The following is a 19,724-nucleotide window of genomic DNA, read 5'->3' on the forward strand; positions in this document are numbered from 1 at the left end:
TACCGGGAAAGTGTGTGCAAAATTTCACAAAAATCGCACACTGTACGTGTTCAGGATTTGAGGCATTTAGTTTAAAACGGACCAATCCTGCAAACTTTGGAAGCCAATCAGGATGGAATATGAAAAATCTGAAAGACCCGTTTCGTTTAATGACAATAGAGATACTGTGTACCGATTTGCATGATGTTTGGACAAAATCTGTAGGAGTACTGTCAATTTTTTTGTGTGCAAAAACTGGCCTCCTGGTGGCGCTATAACAGGCCCAAATTTGGGGCAGAGGTTGCCGGAGATTAGCTGTTCACAGACAGAAGGACACGCACAAGGACGGACGGAGCCGACAGACGGACAGACAGACAGGGAGGGTGCAAAACATAGTCTCGGCCATGCCTTTCGGCCTGGCGGAGACAAAAAAACGCAACCCGCAACTATAGTTTTGCAGGTATACCAAATATTGGTGTACCAATATTAAAAAGCAACTTCACAGAAAAAGAAGCCATAAGTCGCTTATAGTAAGCGGACATGGCAACACTATCCGCGACACCACCGTACTACGGAGTATATTATACTTTGTCATTCAGCCCCCCCCCAGGAACCAAAACAAAGCTGTAGCCCCGCCCTGAATCTTTCCTACAATTCTATTCAATCTATTTTGAATCTTATCTTGTTTGTCTATTCAATATTATTGGCTATTACGGCTCGGATTAGACAGATTTTGACTGCAGTCCCTGTTGCACAGCACAATCACAGTAGTTCAAACCGTTCCGGTTTAAATGACATTTAAACGTTTATTTTGGTCGATGGTTTACAAACAAACCCCGGAGACACGTTTAGTGATAATACTGCTACCTTTAGGATAACATTCGCTGTGGGACTGGAGTAAAAGTAAAGTAGCCAATAAGTGCTTAGTAGTGCTCCGATCAAATATATTTGCTGTCGAATTTTCAATATCTATCTTCATCAAAGCTATAATGTGTGAATTTGTGTGTGAAACGGGACTGATTCTGATTGTTGAAAAGATGCCAAAAATGCCATTCCAATGAGAGCATGATAAAACACTGCCCCCTGCGGCTGCTTTGGGACAATTACACATTCATTACACATTTTCCACGTCCATGCGCAGTTTAGCTTTAGCCTTTAGGCCAGTGGTTATCAACCATTTCAGGCTGTGACCACCCAAATTAATCGTATTTGAACTGGGGACCCCCAAAAATAATCACATTTGAACTGGGGACCCCCCAAATAATCATATTTGAACTGGGGACCCCCAAAATAATCATATTTGAACTGGGGACCCCCCAAAATAATCAAATCTGAATTGGGGACCCCCCACCCTGACCAGCACTGAATTGTAGGAGTTGAGGCATAACATTTAGTTTGACTCGGTTCCACAGATAAATATTGTGAAAATAGCGGATCTTGTAGATCGGCTATTTTCCAAATGTTGGCCTCTTTCTTATATTATTTGACAATTTGGCCAATGTTTGGCCAGTTTTTATCGTTTTTATTGTATTTGTTGATTACTTTCATCTGGTGTAGTCTAAGTATAGGATTTTCTTATCAAACAGGTTGCTATTAGTTGTACTTTGAGTGCTTAAGTATATTAGTGCTTTAAGCAGTAAGCTGTTATAGGTTAGTTTGTATTTGTTATATTTGTATTAGTATTTGTTTTTGAAGCAGTAGGCTTAAAGCAGTTGAGCAGTTAAGCAGGCTAGCCCAATCAAGTGCCTTGCTAAGTGTCTGGGAGAAGGCCCATCACATCTCACCAACACGTCTCTGATGTCTGGATGCTTTGCCTTCAAGACTGCCAGAGTCACCCCCCTCCTGAAGAAACCAACACTTGATCCCTCTGAGATCAAGAACTACAGACCGGTTTCCCTTCTATCCTTCCTATCAAAAACTCTTGAACGTGCCGTCTTCAATCAACTGTCCTTGTACCTCCACCAGAACAACCTCCTGGACTCCCACCAGTCTGGGTTCAAAGTGGGTCACTTGACCGAGACTGCCCTCCTGGCAGTGATGGAGTCGCTCCATACCACTAGATTTAACTCTCTCCTCCGTCCTGATACTCCTGGACCTGTCTGCAGCCAGTGGCGTAACGGAGGGGCAGCAAGTGCTGCGGTGCGGGGGGGCCACCAGCAGGCGGGGCCCCGCCTGCGCAGCGCTGATACAAATATTTTTACAGCAAAAAAAGAGAAAAAAGTTGATTTATATTGGTCAAATAGAACCGAATTAGACCCGAATTAGACCGAATTAGACCCGAAATTTTTCGCGCGCACGCACAACCACGCGCGCTGCGCGCGCGTGCATGTGCGTGGGCCTCATGTGAAACTCCCGTGGGGAGGCCCCGCTATTCTGCGTTACGCCACTGTCTGCAGCGTTAGACATGGCGAACCATCAGATCCTCCTCTCCACCCTTGAGGGGATGGGTGTCTCAGGCTCTGCACTCTCCTTGTTTGCATCCTACCTGACGGGTCACTCCTACCAGGTGACTTTGAGAGGGTCTGTGTCAGAACCAAACTCACTACTGGGGTCCTGCAAGGCTCGATTCTGGGTCCTCTTCTTTTCTCTCTACACTACATCTCTTGGCGCTGTTATCCACTCCCATGACTTTTCCTACCACTGCTATGCCGATGACACCCAGCTGATCCTGTCATTCCCCCCCTCTTACACACAAGTGGAGGCACGCATTGCTGCTTGTCTGGCTGACATCTCGGAGTGGATGTCGACGCACCACCTGAAGCTCAACCTCGACAAGACCGAGCTGATGTTCCTCCCGGGGAAGGGCTGTCCGCACTGAGACATGGCCATCACCATTGATAATGCTGTGGTGACGTCAACTCGGACTGCGAGGAATCTGAGAAGGCAGCGCAGGTGCTCATCCATGCTCTTGTCATCTCCTGCCTGGACTACTGCAACTCCCTCCTTGCTGGTGCGCCGGTGTCTGCCATCAGACCTCTGGAGCTTGTTCAGAAAGCTGCGGCTCGTCTGGTGTTCAACCGCCCCAAGATCTCCCACACAACTCCCCTTCTTCGTTCTCTACACTGGCTCCCCGTAGCGGCTCGCATCCAGTTTAAAACCCTGGTGCTAGCCTATAGGGCAGTGAAAGGAACAGCTCCTTCTTACCTCCGGGCTATGGTCGGGCTTACACCCCTGCCCGACCACTTCGGTCTGCCGCCTCGGGGCGACTGGTTTCCCCGTCGCTCAGTGGTCCTTCTGGCCGATCTACGCGGTCACAGCTTTTTTCTGTTCTGGCCCCACAGTGGTGGAATGAACTCCCCACTGATGTCAGGACAGCAGAGTCACTGCCCATGTTTCACCGCAGGCTGAAAACCCACCTGACTTGTTTGTTGTCAGACGAGCTCTTGTTTTATTGGATCTTGTTTATTTTGATACACTTATTGGTTTTAGCTCTTGCTCAATTGATTTTCCTATTTGTTTCATCTGTTTAAGAAAGTAGGTAGCTGATATATTGCACTTTTACCTTAGCGTTAGGTATACTCTTAGTTTCTTGTTTTAGAAGAGAATGCACTTCCGGTGATTAGTAGTTTTCTTGCCTACCTATGTTGAATGCACTTATTGTAAGTCGCTTTGGATAAAAGCGTCTGCTAAATGACCGTAATGTAATGTAATGTAATGTACTTTTGATGCAGTTATGGTCTTTTTTTTCCTTTTCTTTTCTTTATTATTTTTTATTAGGTATTAAAAAGGTCTTAAAAGTCCTTAAATTGTCACTTCACTGTCATCTGGGGACCCCCCAAAATCATGTGGGGACCCGGCATGATGGTTGAGAGCCACTGCTTTAGGCTATATTAATTGGGTTTATCAGTGTGCATTTATGAACATTTATGCTATTTTCTTTTTGATAGGTGAACGCTTAAAAATAACAATAGGCCTACTACTATTACTAGCGACTCTGCTTCTCCAACCGAATATATATATATATGACTAAGGGACAGGTCGATTTTTGCCAGACCCAGGGGGTCAGGCCTACATGAGGCTTTGTCGGTCCCTCTTTTGTCCATATATGGACAAAAACGGTTCAACGTTTTTGTCCATATATGGTGCTTACATGTCCCTCTTTTCGATTGGCCAAGCTTAGCGTGACGTAGGCTAAGGTGGGACAACGCTTCCATAGGATTGGACTACCACCCAAAGTAAGCTTCCAAGTCATAACATTGCACTACAAAATGACCTTTAGGAAGTGAGGTGAAGTTAGATTTTTCTGATGGACTCACTTGTTCCTCACCTGAAGCACAACAATGGTATTCACTGCACTGTTACGTACTAGGAATCTATTCTGGGTCTGGGTACCCCTGGAGAAAATGTATGTGCCCTGATCTAAAATGGCATGACCCTCCCTTTGACTAAAAAAATAATCAATGACCCTCCCCAAGTGATTAAAAAAAAAAAGATGAACCCTCCCCGCCTAGGAGTGTCACGATATATTGTCCCACGATATAGCCTATCATGGTTTTAAAATGTGACGATAGGTATTGTCATGATGTCATACTGTATCGTAATATTTGTTTTTAAAACACTTTCCTTTTTTTTCCCGATGAAAGTTATAGGAGTTCTTACTGTATGGTGTATGATATGAAATGTAAAGCTTATCATAATCACAGTAATTATTAATCATGTCTTCCATCATATTCAAGGTATTTTGGAGAAACAGACTTTCAGTTTAAAGCACTGCAGAGAGGAGGTGTGTGTCAGCTGATGCTCGTTGACGCTCGTTAATCAAAGCAATTATGCCTCTGCACTCTCAAATAGGCCTACATCTAATCTAAGGTTTACATGGTATTATACTGTATCTGGTATTATAGATTTTTTTGAGCTGTTGGAAATAACTAGGCTGCACTTGGTTGGTAAAGTCCAGATGAGAGTTTGTGGAATTTATAGTCATGCAGTGTTATATTATATTATATTTGTTATATTAGTGTCTATCTGTCCTGTGAAACAATGGGTTTATAGTTAGTGAGAACTTCACTTCTCCCTTAAGCTTGCACAAATGTATTTATTTGTGTGTACAAAGCACTGTGTAATTGTTTTTTAAAGTGCTTTATAAAGTTAGTTTAAACTAAAGATGATGGCCAATGTTGATGATACATGAGAAAAGAACATTAATAATGTATCATATCGATATCATATGCCCAACATCATGTATTGTATCGTGAAATTAGTGTATCTTGACACCCCTAACCCTCCCCATCATCCCCGTCCGATGTTTTGCTTTCCACATTGCTGTAGTCAGTCTTGCTAAATCCACAGTGTAGTATCTGTAGTAGTGGTAGCAGAATGGATGGTGTTCTCAACTTAGATGTGGGAAACCCATTGAATCCTGTTCAGATTGAAGAAAGTTGAGTATTTGGTAACCAGTTGTCAGAGCTGGCCCTGAGGAATTTGATGCCTATAGGCAGCATTTTACCTGGTGCCCCCCCCCCATAGCCTATTATTTAATAATAAATAAGGCTATTTCACAAACACAAATAACTAGGACACCGTGTAAATTACAAAAGCCAAATTACAATTTAGGCATTTAGCAGACGTGATTTACAGTAAGCAAGATAAACTCAGTAATCTAGGATCATAGATAAACCAATAACCTATCATCAGTCTAAACATTATAATAATAATAATAAAAAAATAAAAAAGTACATTGAAACTATACACACACTTAGGATGCCAGGTCAACAATGACCTGGCATCTGTCTAGATAAAATGCTATCTAAATTACATTTTAACGTTTGCATAAGACTGCATGGTCGTCAAGGCTAGAACATTTAAAACAAAACTATTATATATCAATATTAATGAATTTGTATTGGGTGTTATCTGAGTAGATAGAAAGGTGTTTTATTATCTCCTGGAATAGAGAGAGAGAGAGAGAGAGAGAGAGAGAGAGAGGACCTCTGAAAGTCTTATTAAAGAAATGTAACTTAACGTGCTGTACGGCACGTCATTGCCATTCACGTGGCCGTTGCATGTGCATTTTGCACGCATATTCACGTCATGTACTTTCTGTACCATGAAATTATAAACCGGTTTCTGCACATACCTAGGGATGTACAGTTTGCAGCACTCCTTAAATGATCTGGAATGTACCCTTCTAACAATACAGGTCGATTTATTTGCATATTGAAATAGGGGAGGCCATAGCTGGGGTCACTCTTGAACGTGCCGTCTTCAATCAACTGTCCTTGTACCTCCACCAGAACAACCTCCTGGACTCCCACCAGTCTGGGTTCAAAGTGGGTCACTTGACCGAGACTGCCCTCCTGGCAGTGACGGAGTCGCTCCATACCACTAGAGCGACTTACACTTATTGTAAGTCGCTTTGGATAAAAGCGTCTGCTAAATGACCGTAATGTAATGTAATGTAATGTAATGTAATGTAATGTACTTTTGATGCAGTTATGGTCTTTTTTTTCCTTTTCTTTTCTTTATTATTTTTTATTAGGTATTAAAAAGGTCTTAAAATTCCTTAAATTGTCACTTCACTGTCATCTGGGGACCCCCCAAAATCATGTGGGGACCCGGCATGATGGTTGAGAGCCACTGCTTTAGGCTATATTAATTGGGTTTATCAGTGTGCATTTATGAACATTTATGCTATTTTCTTTTTGATAGGTGAACGCTTAAAAATAACAATAGGCCTACTACTATTACTAGAAACCTCTGAAAGTCTTATTAAAGAAATGTAACTTAACGTGCTGTACGGCACGTCATTGCCATTCACGTGGCCGTTGCATGTGCATTTTGCACGCATATTCACGTCATGTACTTTCTGTACCATGAAATTATAAACCGGTTTCTGCACATACCTAGGGATGTACAGTATGCAGCACTCCTTAAATGATCTGGAATGTACCCTTCTAACAATACAGGTCGATTTATTTGCATATTGAAATAGGGGAGGCCATAGCTGGGGTCACTCTTGAACGTGCCGTCTTCAATCAACTGTCCTTGTACCTCCACCAGAACAAACTCCTGGACTCCCACCAGTCTGGGTTCAAAGTGGGTCACTTGACCGAGACTGCCCTCCTGGCAGTGACGGAGTCGCTCCATACCACTAGAGCGACTTACACTTATTGTAAGTCGCTTTGGATAAAAGCGTCTGCTAAATGACCGTAATGTAATGTAATGTAATGTAATGTAATGTAATGTACTTTTGATGCAGTTATGGTCTTTTTTTTCCTTTTCTTTTCTTTATTATTTTTTATTAGGTATTAAAAAGGTCTTAAAAGTCCTTAAATTGTCACTTCACTGTCATCTGGGGACCCCCCAAAATCATGTGGGGACCCGGCATGATGGTTGAGAGCCACTGCTTTAGGCTATATTAATTGGGTTTATCAGTGTGCATTTATGAACATTTATGCTATTTTCTTTTTGATAGGTGAACGCTTAAAAATAACAATAGGCCTACTACTATTACTAGCGACTCTGCTTCTCCAACCGAATATATATATATATATGACTAATAGTAAAAGTGGAGGATGGAGTGATAATGATATCAGCAGGGGCGGTCTTTGCACTAGGCAAGGTTAGGGGACCGCCTGGGGCCTAAACAGTCAGGGGGCCTCATGAGATTTTCCCAAATTATTATTTTTGGGCGGTGAAACCGCCCCTATATGTGAGGTTTGGATATTTGCACACCAAATCCTACGCTGTGATTGGCCACAAATGTACCCCCCTAACCCTGCACCGTGATTGGCCAATCACAGTCTTTTCAGGACTGTGATTGGCTAGGGAAACATGACACATGTGCATAGCCCTATAAATAGGACCATAACTTAAAAAAACCCATAAATGTGTTTTTTTAAAGTTATGGTTTCTTCCATCACTTCTTCCATCACTTCTTCCATCACTGTGATGACCACTGTGACCACACCGCCCACTTCACACTGGGTGTGATTTTTGGGCGGTGAAACCGCCCCTATATGTGAGGTTTGGATATTTGCACCCCCCAATCCTGCGCTGTGATTGGCCACCAGTGTACCCCCCTAACCCTGCACCGTGATTGGCCAATCACAGTCTATTCAGGACTGTGATTGGCTAGTGAAACATGACACATGTGCATAGCCCTATAAATAGGACTATGCGCTTAAAAGAAACACATTTATGTTTTTTTTTAAAGTGAATCACACATTGTGGGTTGCACATCGGAATATGACTTTCATAAAGAGTGTTTCAATAAATGTATTTATTTTTTGTACATGATTGGTTGACTCCATTCAGTATTGTGATCAGCTAGCAAGACACCGCCCACTTCACACTGGGTGGGATTTTTTAAATATAAATAAACCCTAAAAAATCCTGTGTGAAAATGCCACAACAAGCATTGTTGAAGCTTATTTTATAAGCTTCACTTGTGGCCCCTCTCAGTTCAGACTGCAGTGGTCTATTCTATAGGCCACCGGCCAATTGCAAGCCGAGCTGCCCAGAACGTCACGGCACATTCTAGGAAATAAGCGCACTGCTGGTGGGTGTGTGTAGTTGAAGGGTGGAGATGAGAGATAAAGTTACGGTGAAAGAAAGACACAGAGAAAGTGAGAGAAACCCGCCTACCAGTGACATCATCGTTAGGCAGGTTTTATTTTTTTCAAACAAGATTTCAATTTTTATTTTTACACGAGAACAATGGCTTCTATTCTATTATAGCATGCTAACCTTCCAGGAATAGATAGCCTGCCGTTTCTATTAGCTCACTGGTAGGCAGGTTTCTGAACTGTCCACAGCCCTCCTCTGAGACACATACCGATAGACAAAAATGGTACCATATATCATCAGCATTAGTGAGGACCAATTATATGAAGATAGGTTGAAAATGGGTGAAGTCAGCCTTTAATGTAAATTTGCATATTTCCTTGGGTTTTTAACATGCAAATCGCCATGGCAGTAGGCCCGAATTAATTTGATAGTTTTTTGTTGTAAGGTGAGAAAGGTCTCTCTCTCTCTCTAACACTCTGTCTCGCTCTCGCTCTCTCATCAATGAGAGAGTGGGAATGTTTTACACTTTTACTGTCGCTTTATGTATATTATGTCTGGATAAACTCCAGTCCCACAAACAGTGTACACATACATTCCATGTATCTAAAGTCATGGGTTTTCAATTGGTGGTCCGTGGACCACTGGTGGCCCGTGAAGGTATTGCATGTGGTCCTTGACCATGCATTTAGTAATGTAGGAAAGTGAAGATTTGTATTTTATTTTATTTTATCGTCCACTAGTTGAGAAACAGTATGATGTATGATGACGCATCAATGTTATCAGTTGACGCATCAATGTGATCAGTAACTGGGAAGTCGGATGTCAAGAACTTCCACAGAAATCTGAGTTAGAATCTCAAGGGAAACTGTACCGGATTGTCTGGTTGAGTCACCATTATTAGGAAATGTGCCCATAATCCCCCCCACACCACACCCATACCCCCACTCCCAACACAACACAAGTGGTCCCCAGGTTGATTCTCAGTCAGGGTGGCGGTCGCTGGTTCATATCAATCAATCAATCTCTTTAAATAATTCTGGGGGGGGGCAGACAACCGGCTTGAGGGCGGGGTTAGTGACATTGAGCCAGGGACCTCATACTACGGTTCGCCTAAGGCCTCTAGATCCCTATGTCCGCCTCTGGATATCAGTAATGAAAAGACAAATAATTAGAAAATGTGCTCCTCAGAGCACAGGTCTCCACCAAAACAAACTCCTCGCCCTACAGCCAAACAAGGCCACCGGCCTTGACAACATCCCCACCAGATTCCTCAGAGACACAGCGGTCTCCATTGCTCCCATAGTAGCCCACATTACAAACTTATCCATCAGTCAGTGTCACGTCCCACAAGAATTCAAGTTGGCAAGAGTAATCCCTCTATATAAAAAAGGAAGCAAACTAGATCCTGGCAACTATAGGCCTGTTTCCATCCTTTGTTCCATCTCAAAGGTTATAGAGCGATCAATCCAAGAACAAATCAACAGCTACCTCAGCGAGCGTAAACTGTTGTTTGAATTCCAATCGGGCTTCAGAACATCCCACTCCACTGACACATGCCTACTGTATTTGACCGATTACATCAAACGTGAGGTAGACTCGGGCAAATACTGCGGCATGGTCATGCTGGACCTCCAAAAGGCGTTTGAAACTGTAAACCACAAAATTCTACTTGATAAGCTGAAGGCGATTGGTTTTGATTGCACATCACTAAATTGGATGAGATCTTACTTGGAGGGTAGAGAACAAGTGGTTGACATCAACGGAACCATGTCCTCATCCCTCCCGGTGAGCTGCGGGGTTCCTCAAGGCAGCATTCTAGGGCCGTTACTGTTTCTTCTATACATTAACGACATGAATGCTGCCTGTAACTGCAAACTGCTCCTGTTCGCTGATGACTCGGCACTCCTGATCTCGGGTGAGGACAAGTTGCAAGTCGAGGAAGCTCTCAGCTCTGAACTCTCAAAAATCCGTACCTGGCTTACCGATAACAAACTGTCACTACACCTTGGGAAAACTGAATCCATCCTATTTGGAACCAAACATTCCCTCAGTAAAATGAAGGTAAATGACTTCAAGGTCAAAGTCGATGACACAATCATCACTAGCAAAGAAGAGATTACCTATTTGGGATGTATTCTTGACAAATACCTGACAGGTGAAAGCATGGAAACAAAGGTGGTCAAAGGAGTAAACCAGAGAACCAGATTTATGGGCAGAGTTTCCTCTTTTGTCAACCCTCAGGCACTCAGGACCCTCTCAGGGGCCCTGATTCAGCCCCTTTTTGACTATGCTAGCTCCTCTTGGTACTCCAACACCTCAGTGTCACTGAAGACTAAGCTTCAAACCTCCCAAAACAAACTGATTCGACTACTTCTCGGACTGGGGCCCATGACCCACCTCTCTCCCACTCACTTTGCCAGCCTAGGCTGGCTCAGGGTGGAAGACAGGGTTAAACAACTAAAAATGGGACTGGTCTTCAAAATTGTAAATGCAGATTTGCCCGAAATGCCCCCTATACTTGCATATCTGTATAATTACCTCGAAAAAGTTAGTGGCACCCACAGTCACAAAACTAGAGGGAGCGTAAACAACAATCTGGTACCACCCATAAAACAAACATGGGCAAATTCTCCTTCTATAGCACAGCCACCAAGGAATGGAATAGTCTAACCCCATCCCTCAAAAAATGCAGTTCGCTGGGCCCATTCAAAACAGCCCTAAAAACTCATCTTTCTGGAGGCCTAAAGAGGAGCTAGTACCAGTTTCCCTGTAGACAGACGACCCGGAAATTTGTACAATTATCCTGCGCTGTGATTGGCCAAAAATCTACCCCGCCTAACCCTGCACCGTGATTGGCCAATCACAATCTATTCAGGACTGTGATTGGCCAGTGTCACATGACACATGTGCATAGCCCTATATAAGAAACCATAACTTTAAAAAACCCATGAATTGGTTTTTTTAAAGTTATGGTTTCGTCCATCATAAAGAGTGTTTCAATAAATGTATTTATCTTTTGTACATGATTGGTTGACTCATTCAGTATTGTGATTAGCTAGCAAGACACATGCTGTGATTGGCTAGTGATACATATGACGAAACTAATCTAAAACCACTGTGATGTGACACTAGTATATTACTTAGATACTGTCCATTTCGTGAGAACAGTAAAGAAGAACTCAAAGATCACTATGGCTGAAATGAGAAAAGGGAAAACCGATATTGAGAAGAAAATAGAAAGTCTTCCTAGAAGTAAATGTATTTATTTTTTGTACATGATTGGTTGACTCCATTCAGTATTGTGATTAGCTAGCAAGACACCGCCCACTTCACACAGGGTGTGATTTTTTATTTTCTAATGCTTTTTTTGTATATAATTTTTGGGCGGTGAAACCGCCCCTATAAGTGAGGTTTGGATATTTGTACAACAAATCCTGCGCTGTGATTGGCCAAAAATGTACAAAAATGTACAAAAATGTGTACACCGCCTTAACCCTGCACCGTGATCGCCCACTTCACACAGGGTGTGATTTTTTTATTTTCTCATGCCTTTTTTGTACATGGTATATATTTTTTCCTCTGTATTCTTATGTTGATTTTTGAACTGTTTGGTTGCTACTATATATGTCTATGAAATTAATTCAAGGACCCCAACGGAAACAAGCCCGCAAGGACTTTTTTGGCCGGACCTTTTAGTCAAAAGCATTATAAATGTAACTGTGTTGTTTTACATTCTTTTGCCTAATAAAAATTTCAATCAATCAATCAATCAAACCAGGTGAGGTGGTAAAAGAAAGTACTGTTCCTGATTAATCCTGTCTTACCTATTTATATTACTTATTGTGATGTCACGTGAAGCTTGACCAATGTTAGCTGTGAGCGGACGGACTGTCCGTGAAAAAAACATACTCTCCACCATGCCTTCGGCCTGGCGGAGACAATAATGTTTAACTGAGTATACTCCGCCCGACTGTGCCACATTGGACAACAAAACGAGCATCCACCACAGCGCAGATGGATGACGTACGGCGTTGCCATGTCGGCTTTTTATAAGCTACTTTGGGCTTGTTTTTCTGTAAAGTTGCGTGTAAATTATTGGTAGTTGTGGGTTGCAGTTTTTTTGTTTCCAAAGTGTAGTTGCTTATTTGGGCTTGACATTTTCATGTCAAGGAGTAGGACCCCTAAATTAATATGTATATTGTCCACAGACCCCTCCATCTAAAAACATGTTGTGCTTTTTCCCCCAATATTTGTTTGATAATAGCTCAACTAGATCTAGATTGGCTATATTCAAATAGCCGATGCTCAAGTGGCTTTTTTTGGGCTTGTTTTCATGGACCTGGTTGCTTATTTGTATCGCACAATCTGGCAACACTGATGACGTCATCACCCACGAGCCACAACAACAACAACAACAAACAGTACTCAGCTGTTTCCATCCCTGAGGCCTAACTAACTAAATGTAGCTGGTAGTTTGTTCTAGCAAAGTTACTGTAAGTATTTTTGGTACGTTGTCATGTTAAGCTTGGTCTTCGGTGTTCATAACGTCATTAAAAAAACACGTTGTTTTTATATAAACATATTTTGTTTCCTTTCTTTGTTTTTACTAGCATTGGGTTAATGTTAGCTCTTTAAACTACGCTAGCTTATTCTAACTTAAGGTACGGTTCTTCTTATCCTTCAACAATGGTGTGACAATAGTTTAATCGACATCAATTAGTTTGCAGATAAAATATATTTTAAAAAAATCCGTTCCGATTATTTAACCTTTCTTAATGTAAACGTACAGCCTGGTTGCTACAGTAACTAGCCGCACTGCGCTAGTAGCAACAGAGGCTGTCTTGTTCCAAGCGAACTCAAAAGGAAAATAGACTTCGATCAAGACGGTCATAGATTTATTTGATCGATTCTGTCATTTGTGTATCTGTGACAAATGTCAGAATCGATCAAATAAATCAGTGGTTCTCAACCAGTGGTCCTTGAGGGGTTTCCAGGTGGTCCCCAGCTATTAGGTAACCAAATGGACCCTTACAGATCTTTAACTCTTGAGCTTAAAGGTCCATTTGGTTTCATTTTACGCTCTCAAGAGTTAAATTATTGTTAAACATGTGCATTACTTAATTTACAAGAAGTCTACACAATTATAGAATGTAGAAGAATAGTTATTTTGATCAACGTTTGCCTGCCATCTCTCCTATGGTACCACATCAATACAGCATGGAATTGTGGACAAAATCTTATCCAACAAATAATAAAATATTTAAAAATAAGTTTTGGGTCCGAGAGGCTAAATCTCATCAAACGGTAGTCTGTGGTTCAAATGCCGAATAAATAATGAACCTTAATATGAAAAAGGTTGAAAACCACTGAAATAAATCTATTACAGTGTTGGTCCAAGGCCAGAAAATCCCTCATCTCTACCTTTGAAACTTATTTAAACTGTAGTATATAAACTGTGCTTATTGCACATGCTTTGTGCTGATATCTCAACGATGCTACATTCTTATTTGAAATAATCTGTCTTTTCACTAGATCTATGGACCAGAGGAATTGATGGCAAAGCTGGACCACAAGACTTCACGGTGGAGATTCTTCTGACCTCCACCAATGACCACCAATATTATTTTCTCATCCACCATTATGTCACCACGGAAGAGGCCCTTGGTTCCAGTAAACAGTCGGAGGAAAGCCGTGGATGATTTCTTCCCTTTCAACCTCCTGCCGGTGGAGTGCCAGCTTCACGTCATCTCCTTTCTCAATGAGGTGGACAAATGCAGCTGTGCCCTGGTCTGTGCTAGCTGGAGCTGCCTCGTACGCTCATGGAAGCTGTGGCGGCTGGCAGACTACTCCCGCCGCGCTGCCTTTCATCTAGGGCACGAGGGCCTGCTCGTGTCTAACCGAGAATTTGAGCGATGGAAAGCCTGGGTTCACCATTACACTCATCATCTCATCTCCCGCCATGCAAGTCTGCTCACCCTCAAAGCCAGCTTTGACCTGGGGGATAGATGCAACAAATGGGGGGAACTACTGAGTGACCTGCTGGATAATGTCCACTGCAGAGATCTCAGCCGCCTGGACCTCAACTGGACCTTCACCCTCCTGGAGCCCCTGGATCTCAGGGTTCACTCCAGCTCCAGCTCCCACCAAGACAGTATTACCAAGATGGACCAGGTAGCCTGTTTTGAACTCGATGTTTTGTTTTTGCCTGATCAACTTCTGACCTCTGCATAGTATGGTATTATTTTCATATGGAATCAGAATCAGTTTCTGTGAGAAGATAGAGGTAAAGTCAGATCAGGAGAGATAAGGGGGGAAAAACACAGGATAGAAATAGGTTAAATAATCAGAGAGAGAGAGAGAGAGAGAGAGAGAGAGAGAGAGAGAGAGAGAGAGAGAGAGAGAGAGAGAGAGAGAGAGAGAGAGAGAGAGAGAGAGAGAGAGAGAGAGAGAGAGAGAGAGAGAGAGAGAGAGAGAGAGAGAGAGAGAGAGAGAGAGAGAGAGAGAGAGAGAGAGAGAGAGAGAGAGAGAGAGAATTTAGCAGGTATGTAAATGATGTTTAGAACATTACCATAATATGCAGGTGTAACTGTGTACATGTTCTTTTTAGCATCATATGCAGGTGTGTACATAATATGCCATCATGAGGCGAGGGTTTACGCTCCTGTGTGTGTATATGTATGTGTGTGTATGTATATATATGTATGTATGTATATATATATATATATCCATTCCTCACAAAAAGTTCAGAAACTAAACTTCAGTCGATTATTTCTCCACTTCAATAATACCAATTGTATTTTATATAATGTTTATCGTTGATTAGTCGCCTTTACAACGAGGTATAACTTGTAAGGATTGTGCAATCGTGGAATGAGCAACACATGAGCTAAACATGTGGGTCGCACCCCCCAAAACATTGCCAAACTCCCCTAATATGCTTCTCTTGGTAATCGCTCTCGGCTCTCTGCAAACGTTTTGGAGGCGCTACTCACACGTTTAGCTGTGTTGCTCATTCCACGATCCTTACAAGTTTTATATTGTTGTAAAGATGTTTAATCAATGATAAAAATGATATACAATATCAATTGGCATTATTGAAGGGGAGAAATTTACCAAATAATTTTTTGTGAGGAATTTATATTTGTTCGTTTGTTTGTTAATGAGAAATTTGGCGTTTTGGTAATTTCTTTCATTAACTGACAGGTTGCCAGTTTCCAGGAGCTGCTGGCCAAACTTACTCACAGCTGCCCTCGCATCTCCAAGATGCGTCTACATTTTGACTGGTCTGATGCCTCAGTGTCGCTGCTAACCCAGTTCCAGCACCTGCGAGTCCTTGAGCTCAAGTACTTCTGGGTCTTTAAAGGAGTTACTCCCTCAACATTGCAGAGCCTAACCAAATCACTGCCCAATTTGAAGTCTCTGACTTTGCACATCCTGGTGCCACTTAGGAATCTGGGCATCTCCTACACGCTGGAGTCACTGTCCCTGGAGTTCCTGGACGTGTCACCCAGCCGAGGCCTGGTGTTCTCCTGCCTGAAGCTGCCTGCATTGCGTGAGCTCCGGGCCAAGAAGATTGTCCGTGGCATCACGTTGGACAGGAGGACCAGACTGAGGATTCAAAGCAGGTGGCCCTGTCTCCTCCATGTCCTGCGGGACGGGACGCCTAAACTCCAGGCCCTCAACAATGAAAGGCTGCTCCCTAACTGGAGAGAGGAGAGCTATGGAGAGCTCTCGGCCATCCTGCAACAGTCCTGTTACTGTGTCCAGCATCTAGATAGTTGGCTTTGGTGATGTACAGTTCAACCTGTGGCACTGAATACATGACTGGGCTTTGGACAGTAGACAGTGTAGTAAACTGTCAACAATATATATTAATAAGTACACCAGATTGTGTCTAAATTTGAACTGGATGATTGCAGATTCATTGCAAATGGAAACTAAAAGCAACGCCTGTAATGCTTCTAAGCGAAGCACAAGCTAGTTTTGTTGTACACTACTCTTGCTGCACATTTCAGCAAGAGAGTGATCAACATCTAATTCAATCATGTTCATTTCCAAGAACAAAACAGAAGACAAAACAGCTATTGACTGTGACAATAATACCTGCAAAAACAATGGAGCTTCACAATGTTTGTGATATAATAATGCCAGTCTCAAATCAATATTACCAAGACTCATGGTCCAGACCCTTCATGGTTACAGGCAGTAACCATGTAGTTTTAACCACTTAAAGGACGACTTCACCCATTTTCAACCTATCTTCATATAATTCGTCATCACTATTGCTCATTATAAAATGGTACCAATTTGTTCTACTCACTCTGTGTCTCATAGCCGGCTGTGGACAGTTCAGAAACCCGCCTACCAGTGACATCATCGTTAGGCAGGAATGAACGATTTTACGAAAAGTTTTTACATTTTTTTATTTATTTATTTTTTTAACGAGAGAACAATGGCTTCCATTATAGCATCCTAACTTTCCAGGAATAGAAAGCCTGCAGTTTCTATTAGCTTGGATTCCCCATCGATGATGTCACTGGTAGGTGGGTTTCTGAAATGTCCACAGCCCTCCTCTGAGACACAGAGTAGACAAAGAGTAGACAAAAATGGTACCATGTTATAAGGAGAATTAGTGAGGACCAATTATACGAAGAAAGGTTGAAAGTGGGCGAAGTCGTCCTTTAAGCCCTATGCAACATGTTGTGGTAGATCAGCTTGTAGATCTGTTGTTATTTGAACATTTTCGACTACAAGGCGATGTCCAAAAATAGGCTCGCCCGGTTGAAAGTGGTTGATGGCACATTCAAGTTCGTCTGACTTCAGGTACAGTCAGCTGTATGAGTACAGTCATGTACTGTCTCCAGTGAATGGACAAGGGCACAATGCTATAGACTAGAGAAAGTAAGCTTTCAACAAGACTGTGGCAAAAACGGAAAGATTACAGCTGTAACAAATACCATCAGTTGGACACTCAAAAATCCTCAGTGTCAATTTATCCATTTGTACACTCTCAGAGGTAAATTAACACTCAGGAATTTACTGTGTAGACATTCTGTTGGTGTTTTAGAATAGACTCATTTGGATGTTTCCACGTAACCATTGATATAATTAATTATAATAACACAATTAACACATTCCATGCCAGAGTTTAATCTCATAATGTACTCACCAGTGCCAGCGTTTTATTGTTGTTTTTTTGTTTTTTTCATGTCGCCACAGACCTCGCTAAATAAGTTAAAAGTGCGCGTTCATTTGGTTCTAAACACACAGCGGATCTGTGAGAAACGGCCAGCGAAAATAGTTTCCAAATGCGAGCCGCCATCTTGAAGATACAGTGGATCAACGCTAAACAGTGATCAGCGAGGAGAAAAACAACAACCGAGAAAATCGAGTTTTAAACAGGATCCCAGACAGGAAGCGGATACGATCGAAAAAAACGGAACCCGAATAATTCTGTTTCCGACCGGAAACGGAAATGGATAAAAAAAAATCGGAAAGTGCACCCGGGGCAATTTCAATGGGAATCGGCGGTTCGCGTAGATCTACGCGACTGGCACGCTGCGGCTTTAAATAGGTTCGCGTAGATCTACGCGACTGGCATTCAATGTGTTAATACACTGTGCAAATTGGGGCTGCAAAACAGAATAATACCTGAAAGCTTCCTAGAATGATGAGTGCACAGTACGCATTCACCATTCACCCAGTTACATTTGTATACTCTCTAAGTTACAAATGGATAAATTAACCAAGTTTTTTCTTTTACTGTAGGCTGATCTAGAGTCCGTACTCAGTTGGACCAGTCCCCTTCACATAATCTTGAAATAGAAAATGTGCTCAGTAGAGCTTTTGTCTGTAAGGTGTTGCAATGCTTCAGGCACCATGTCTCTCTTTGGTCGATATGAGTAACTTCATGATGCAGTAGTCTACCTATGGGGTACTGCCACTCAGTGCCAGTGGCCTCTGGAGGTTGAACAATTAAACGGTGAGACCTGTTAATCAGCTCTTTATGGGGCCATGATAAACCCTCCTTCAAACTAAAGTATTGTGTTCTGTTATGATGTCTTCTGTTCAGAAGCTTTGTGCATTTTTGGGACAGGCCATGCCCCCTTTTGGCCAATCAGCATGACAAGTTTATCAGTTCATCCTTAGGCCAGAACCAACCTTTCCACCAAGGTTTACAATCTGTTTACAACTGCTTGAGATATCCTGCTAACAGACAGACAAACGGGGCAAAACGTTACCTCCTTGATAGAGATAATGACCTGGAAGGCGACACTGATTCTATATTATTACTGAAATGGTTGCTAGGTTTTTTTTATCGGCTCAGAGTGCATTAACAAGAGCCAATATTAAGCTGGTGTAATACTAATCATAGCTGCCTGGTTAGGAATGCAGCACAGTTTATATAGTTTGACACCTACACTTGACTCCTATTTTGACATTGTTTTTTATTCTGACATAACTTGACTGGTCCTTGTGTTTCAACATGTGTGATTTGTCTCCCAATCATAACTAATTTGGTTATTGTACGAGATTAATCATGTGACATGGCAGTCTTTGAATGAAGGAATTCAATCACTTTATACATTTTTTGATATTTGACTGTATCTCTCCTCATAGGAGACTGTCTCTCCACCGTGTTCCATTTGTGAGTAACATGCCTTTTGTGTTTACGGTATCAACATAATGTATATCACACACATTGCAGGTTTGTGGGGATGAAGTTCTATTTTCATTTGTTTTTGCCATAACCCCCAGTCTGGTGTTTTCAATTGAGGAATGGATGCTGTTGCAGGCTTTCTTGTAACCAGTAGAGGTCCCTATATTCTTAAAGATTTCTTTTGGACGTACACATTTCTCTCTGATGGTCTTACAATGTAACATTCCTACATGTGCACTAGAGAGTAACAATATCTCCTAGGACCTAGACCAATGCATTCCCATTGACTTGTTTTCCATTGGTTTGCTGTGTCGTAATAAAGAACTGCAGAACTGTTTGTTTGAGATTATCTATGATCTTCAAAATCTATCAGTGTGTTTCTTTTGATGAAACATTTGCGTTCAGGATCATTTCAAAGAAATGTTGAAGAACTACACACTATACTAATCCTTAAATTCATCACATACATACAATTGTGTGTATTCTGCAAATGTGTCTTATTTTAACAGTGTAAAAGCTGACTGGTCTGTGAGTGTGTGTGTGCTTCTAATCTAAGTATAACCATCTGCAAGCATAC

General features: G+C 42.0%; 1 protein-coding gene across 1 annotated transcript; it reads left to right on the forward strand.

The window, feature by feature from the left end:
- The first annotated feature begins 12,894 nt into the window (after positions 1–12,894).
- Positions 12,895–19,484, forward strand: LOC308092478 (uncharacterized protein). Its single transcript, XM_080438394.1, has 3 exons — positions 12,895–12,980; positions 14,020–14,658; positions 15,691–19,484. The coding sequence occupies exons 2-3, from the start codon at positions 14,095–14,097 to the stop codon at positions 16,276–16,278; spliced, it is 1,152 nt and encodes a 383-aa protein (XP_080294520.1). The 5' UTR covers positions 12,895–12,980; positions 14,020–14,094; the 3' UTR covers positions 16,279–19,484.
- Positions 19,485–19,724: the final 240 nt, after the last annotated feature.

This window comes from Gymnoscopelus braueri (assembly GCF_963280865.1).
Source record: "Gymnoscopelus braueri genome assembly, chromosome: 9".
NCBI classification, from domain to species: domain Eukaryota; kingdom Metazoa; phylum Chordata; class Actinopteri; order Myctophiformes; family Myctophidae; genus Gymnoscopelus; species Gymnoscopelus braueri.

Coding starts and splice junctions, on each gene's coding strand:
- LOC308092478 (XM_080438394.1), top strand. CDS start 14,095: ATGACCACCAATATTATTTTCTCATCCACCATTATGTCACCACGGAAG. Junction 14,659..15,690: donor GTATTACCAAGATGGACCAG/GTAGCCTGTTTT, acceptor ATTAACTGACAG/GTTGCCAGTTTCCAGGAGCT.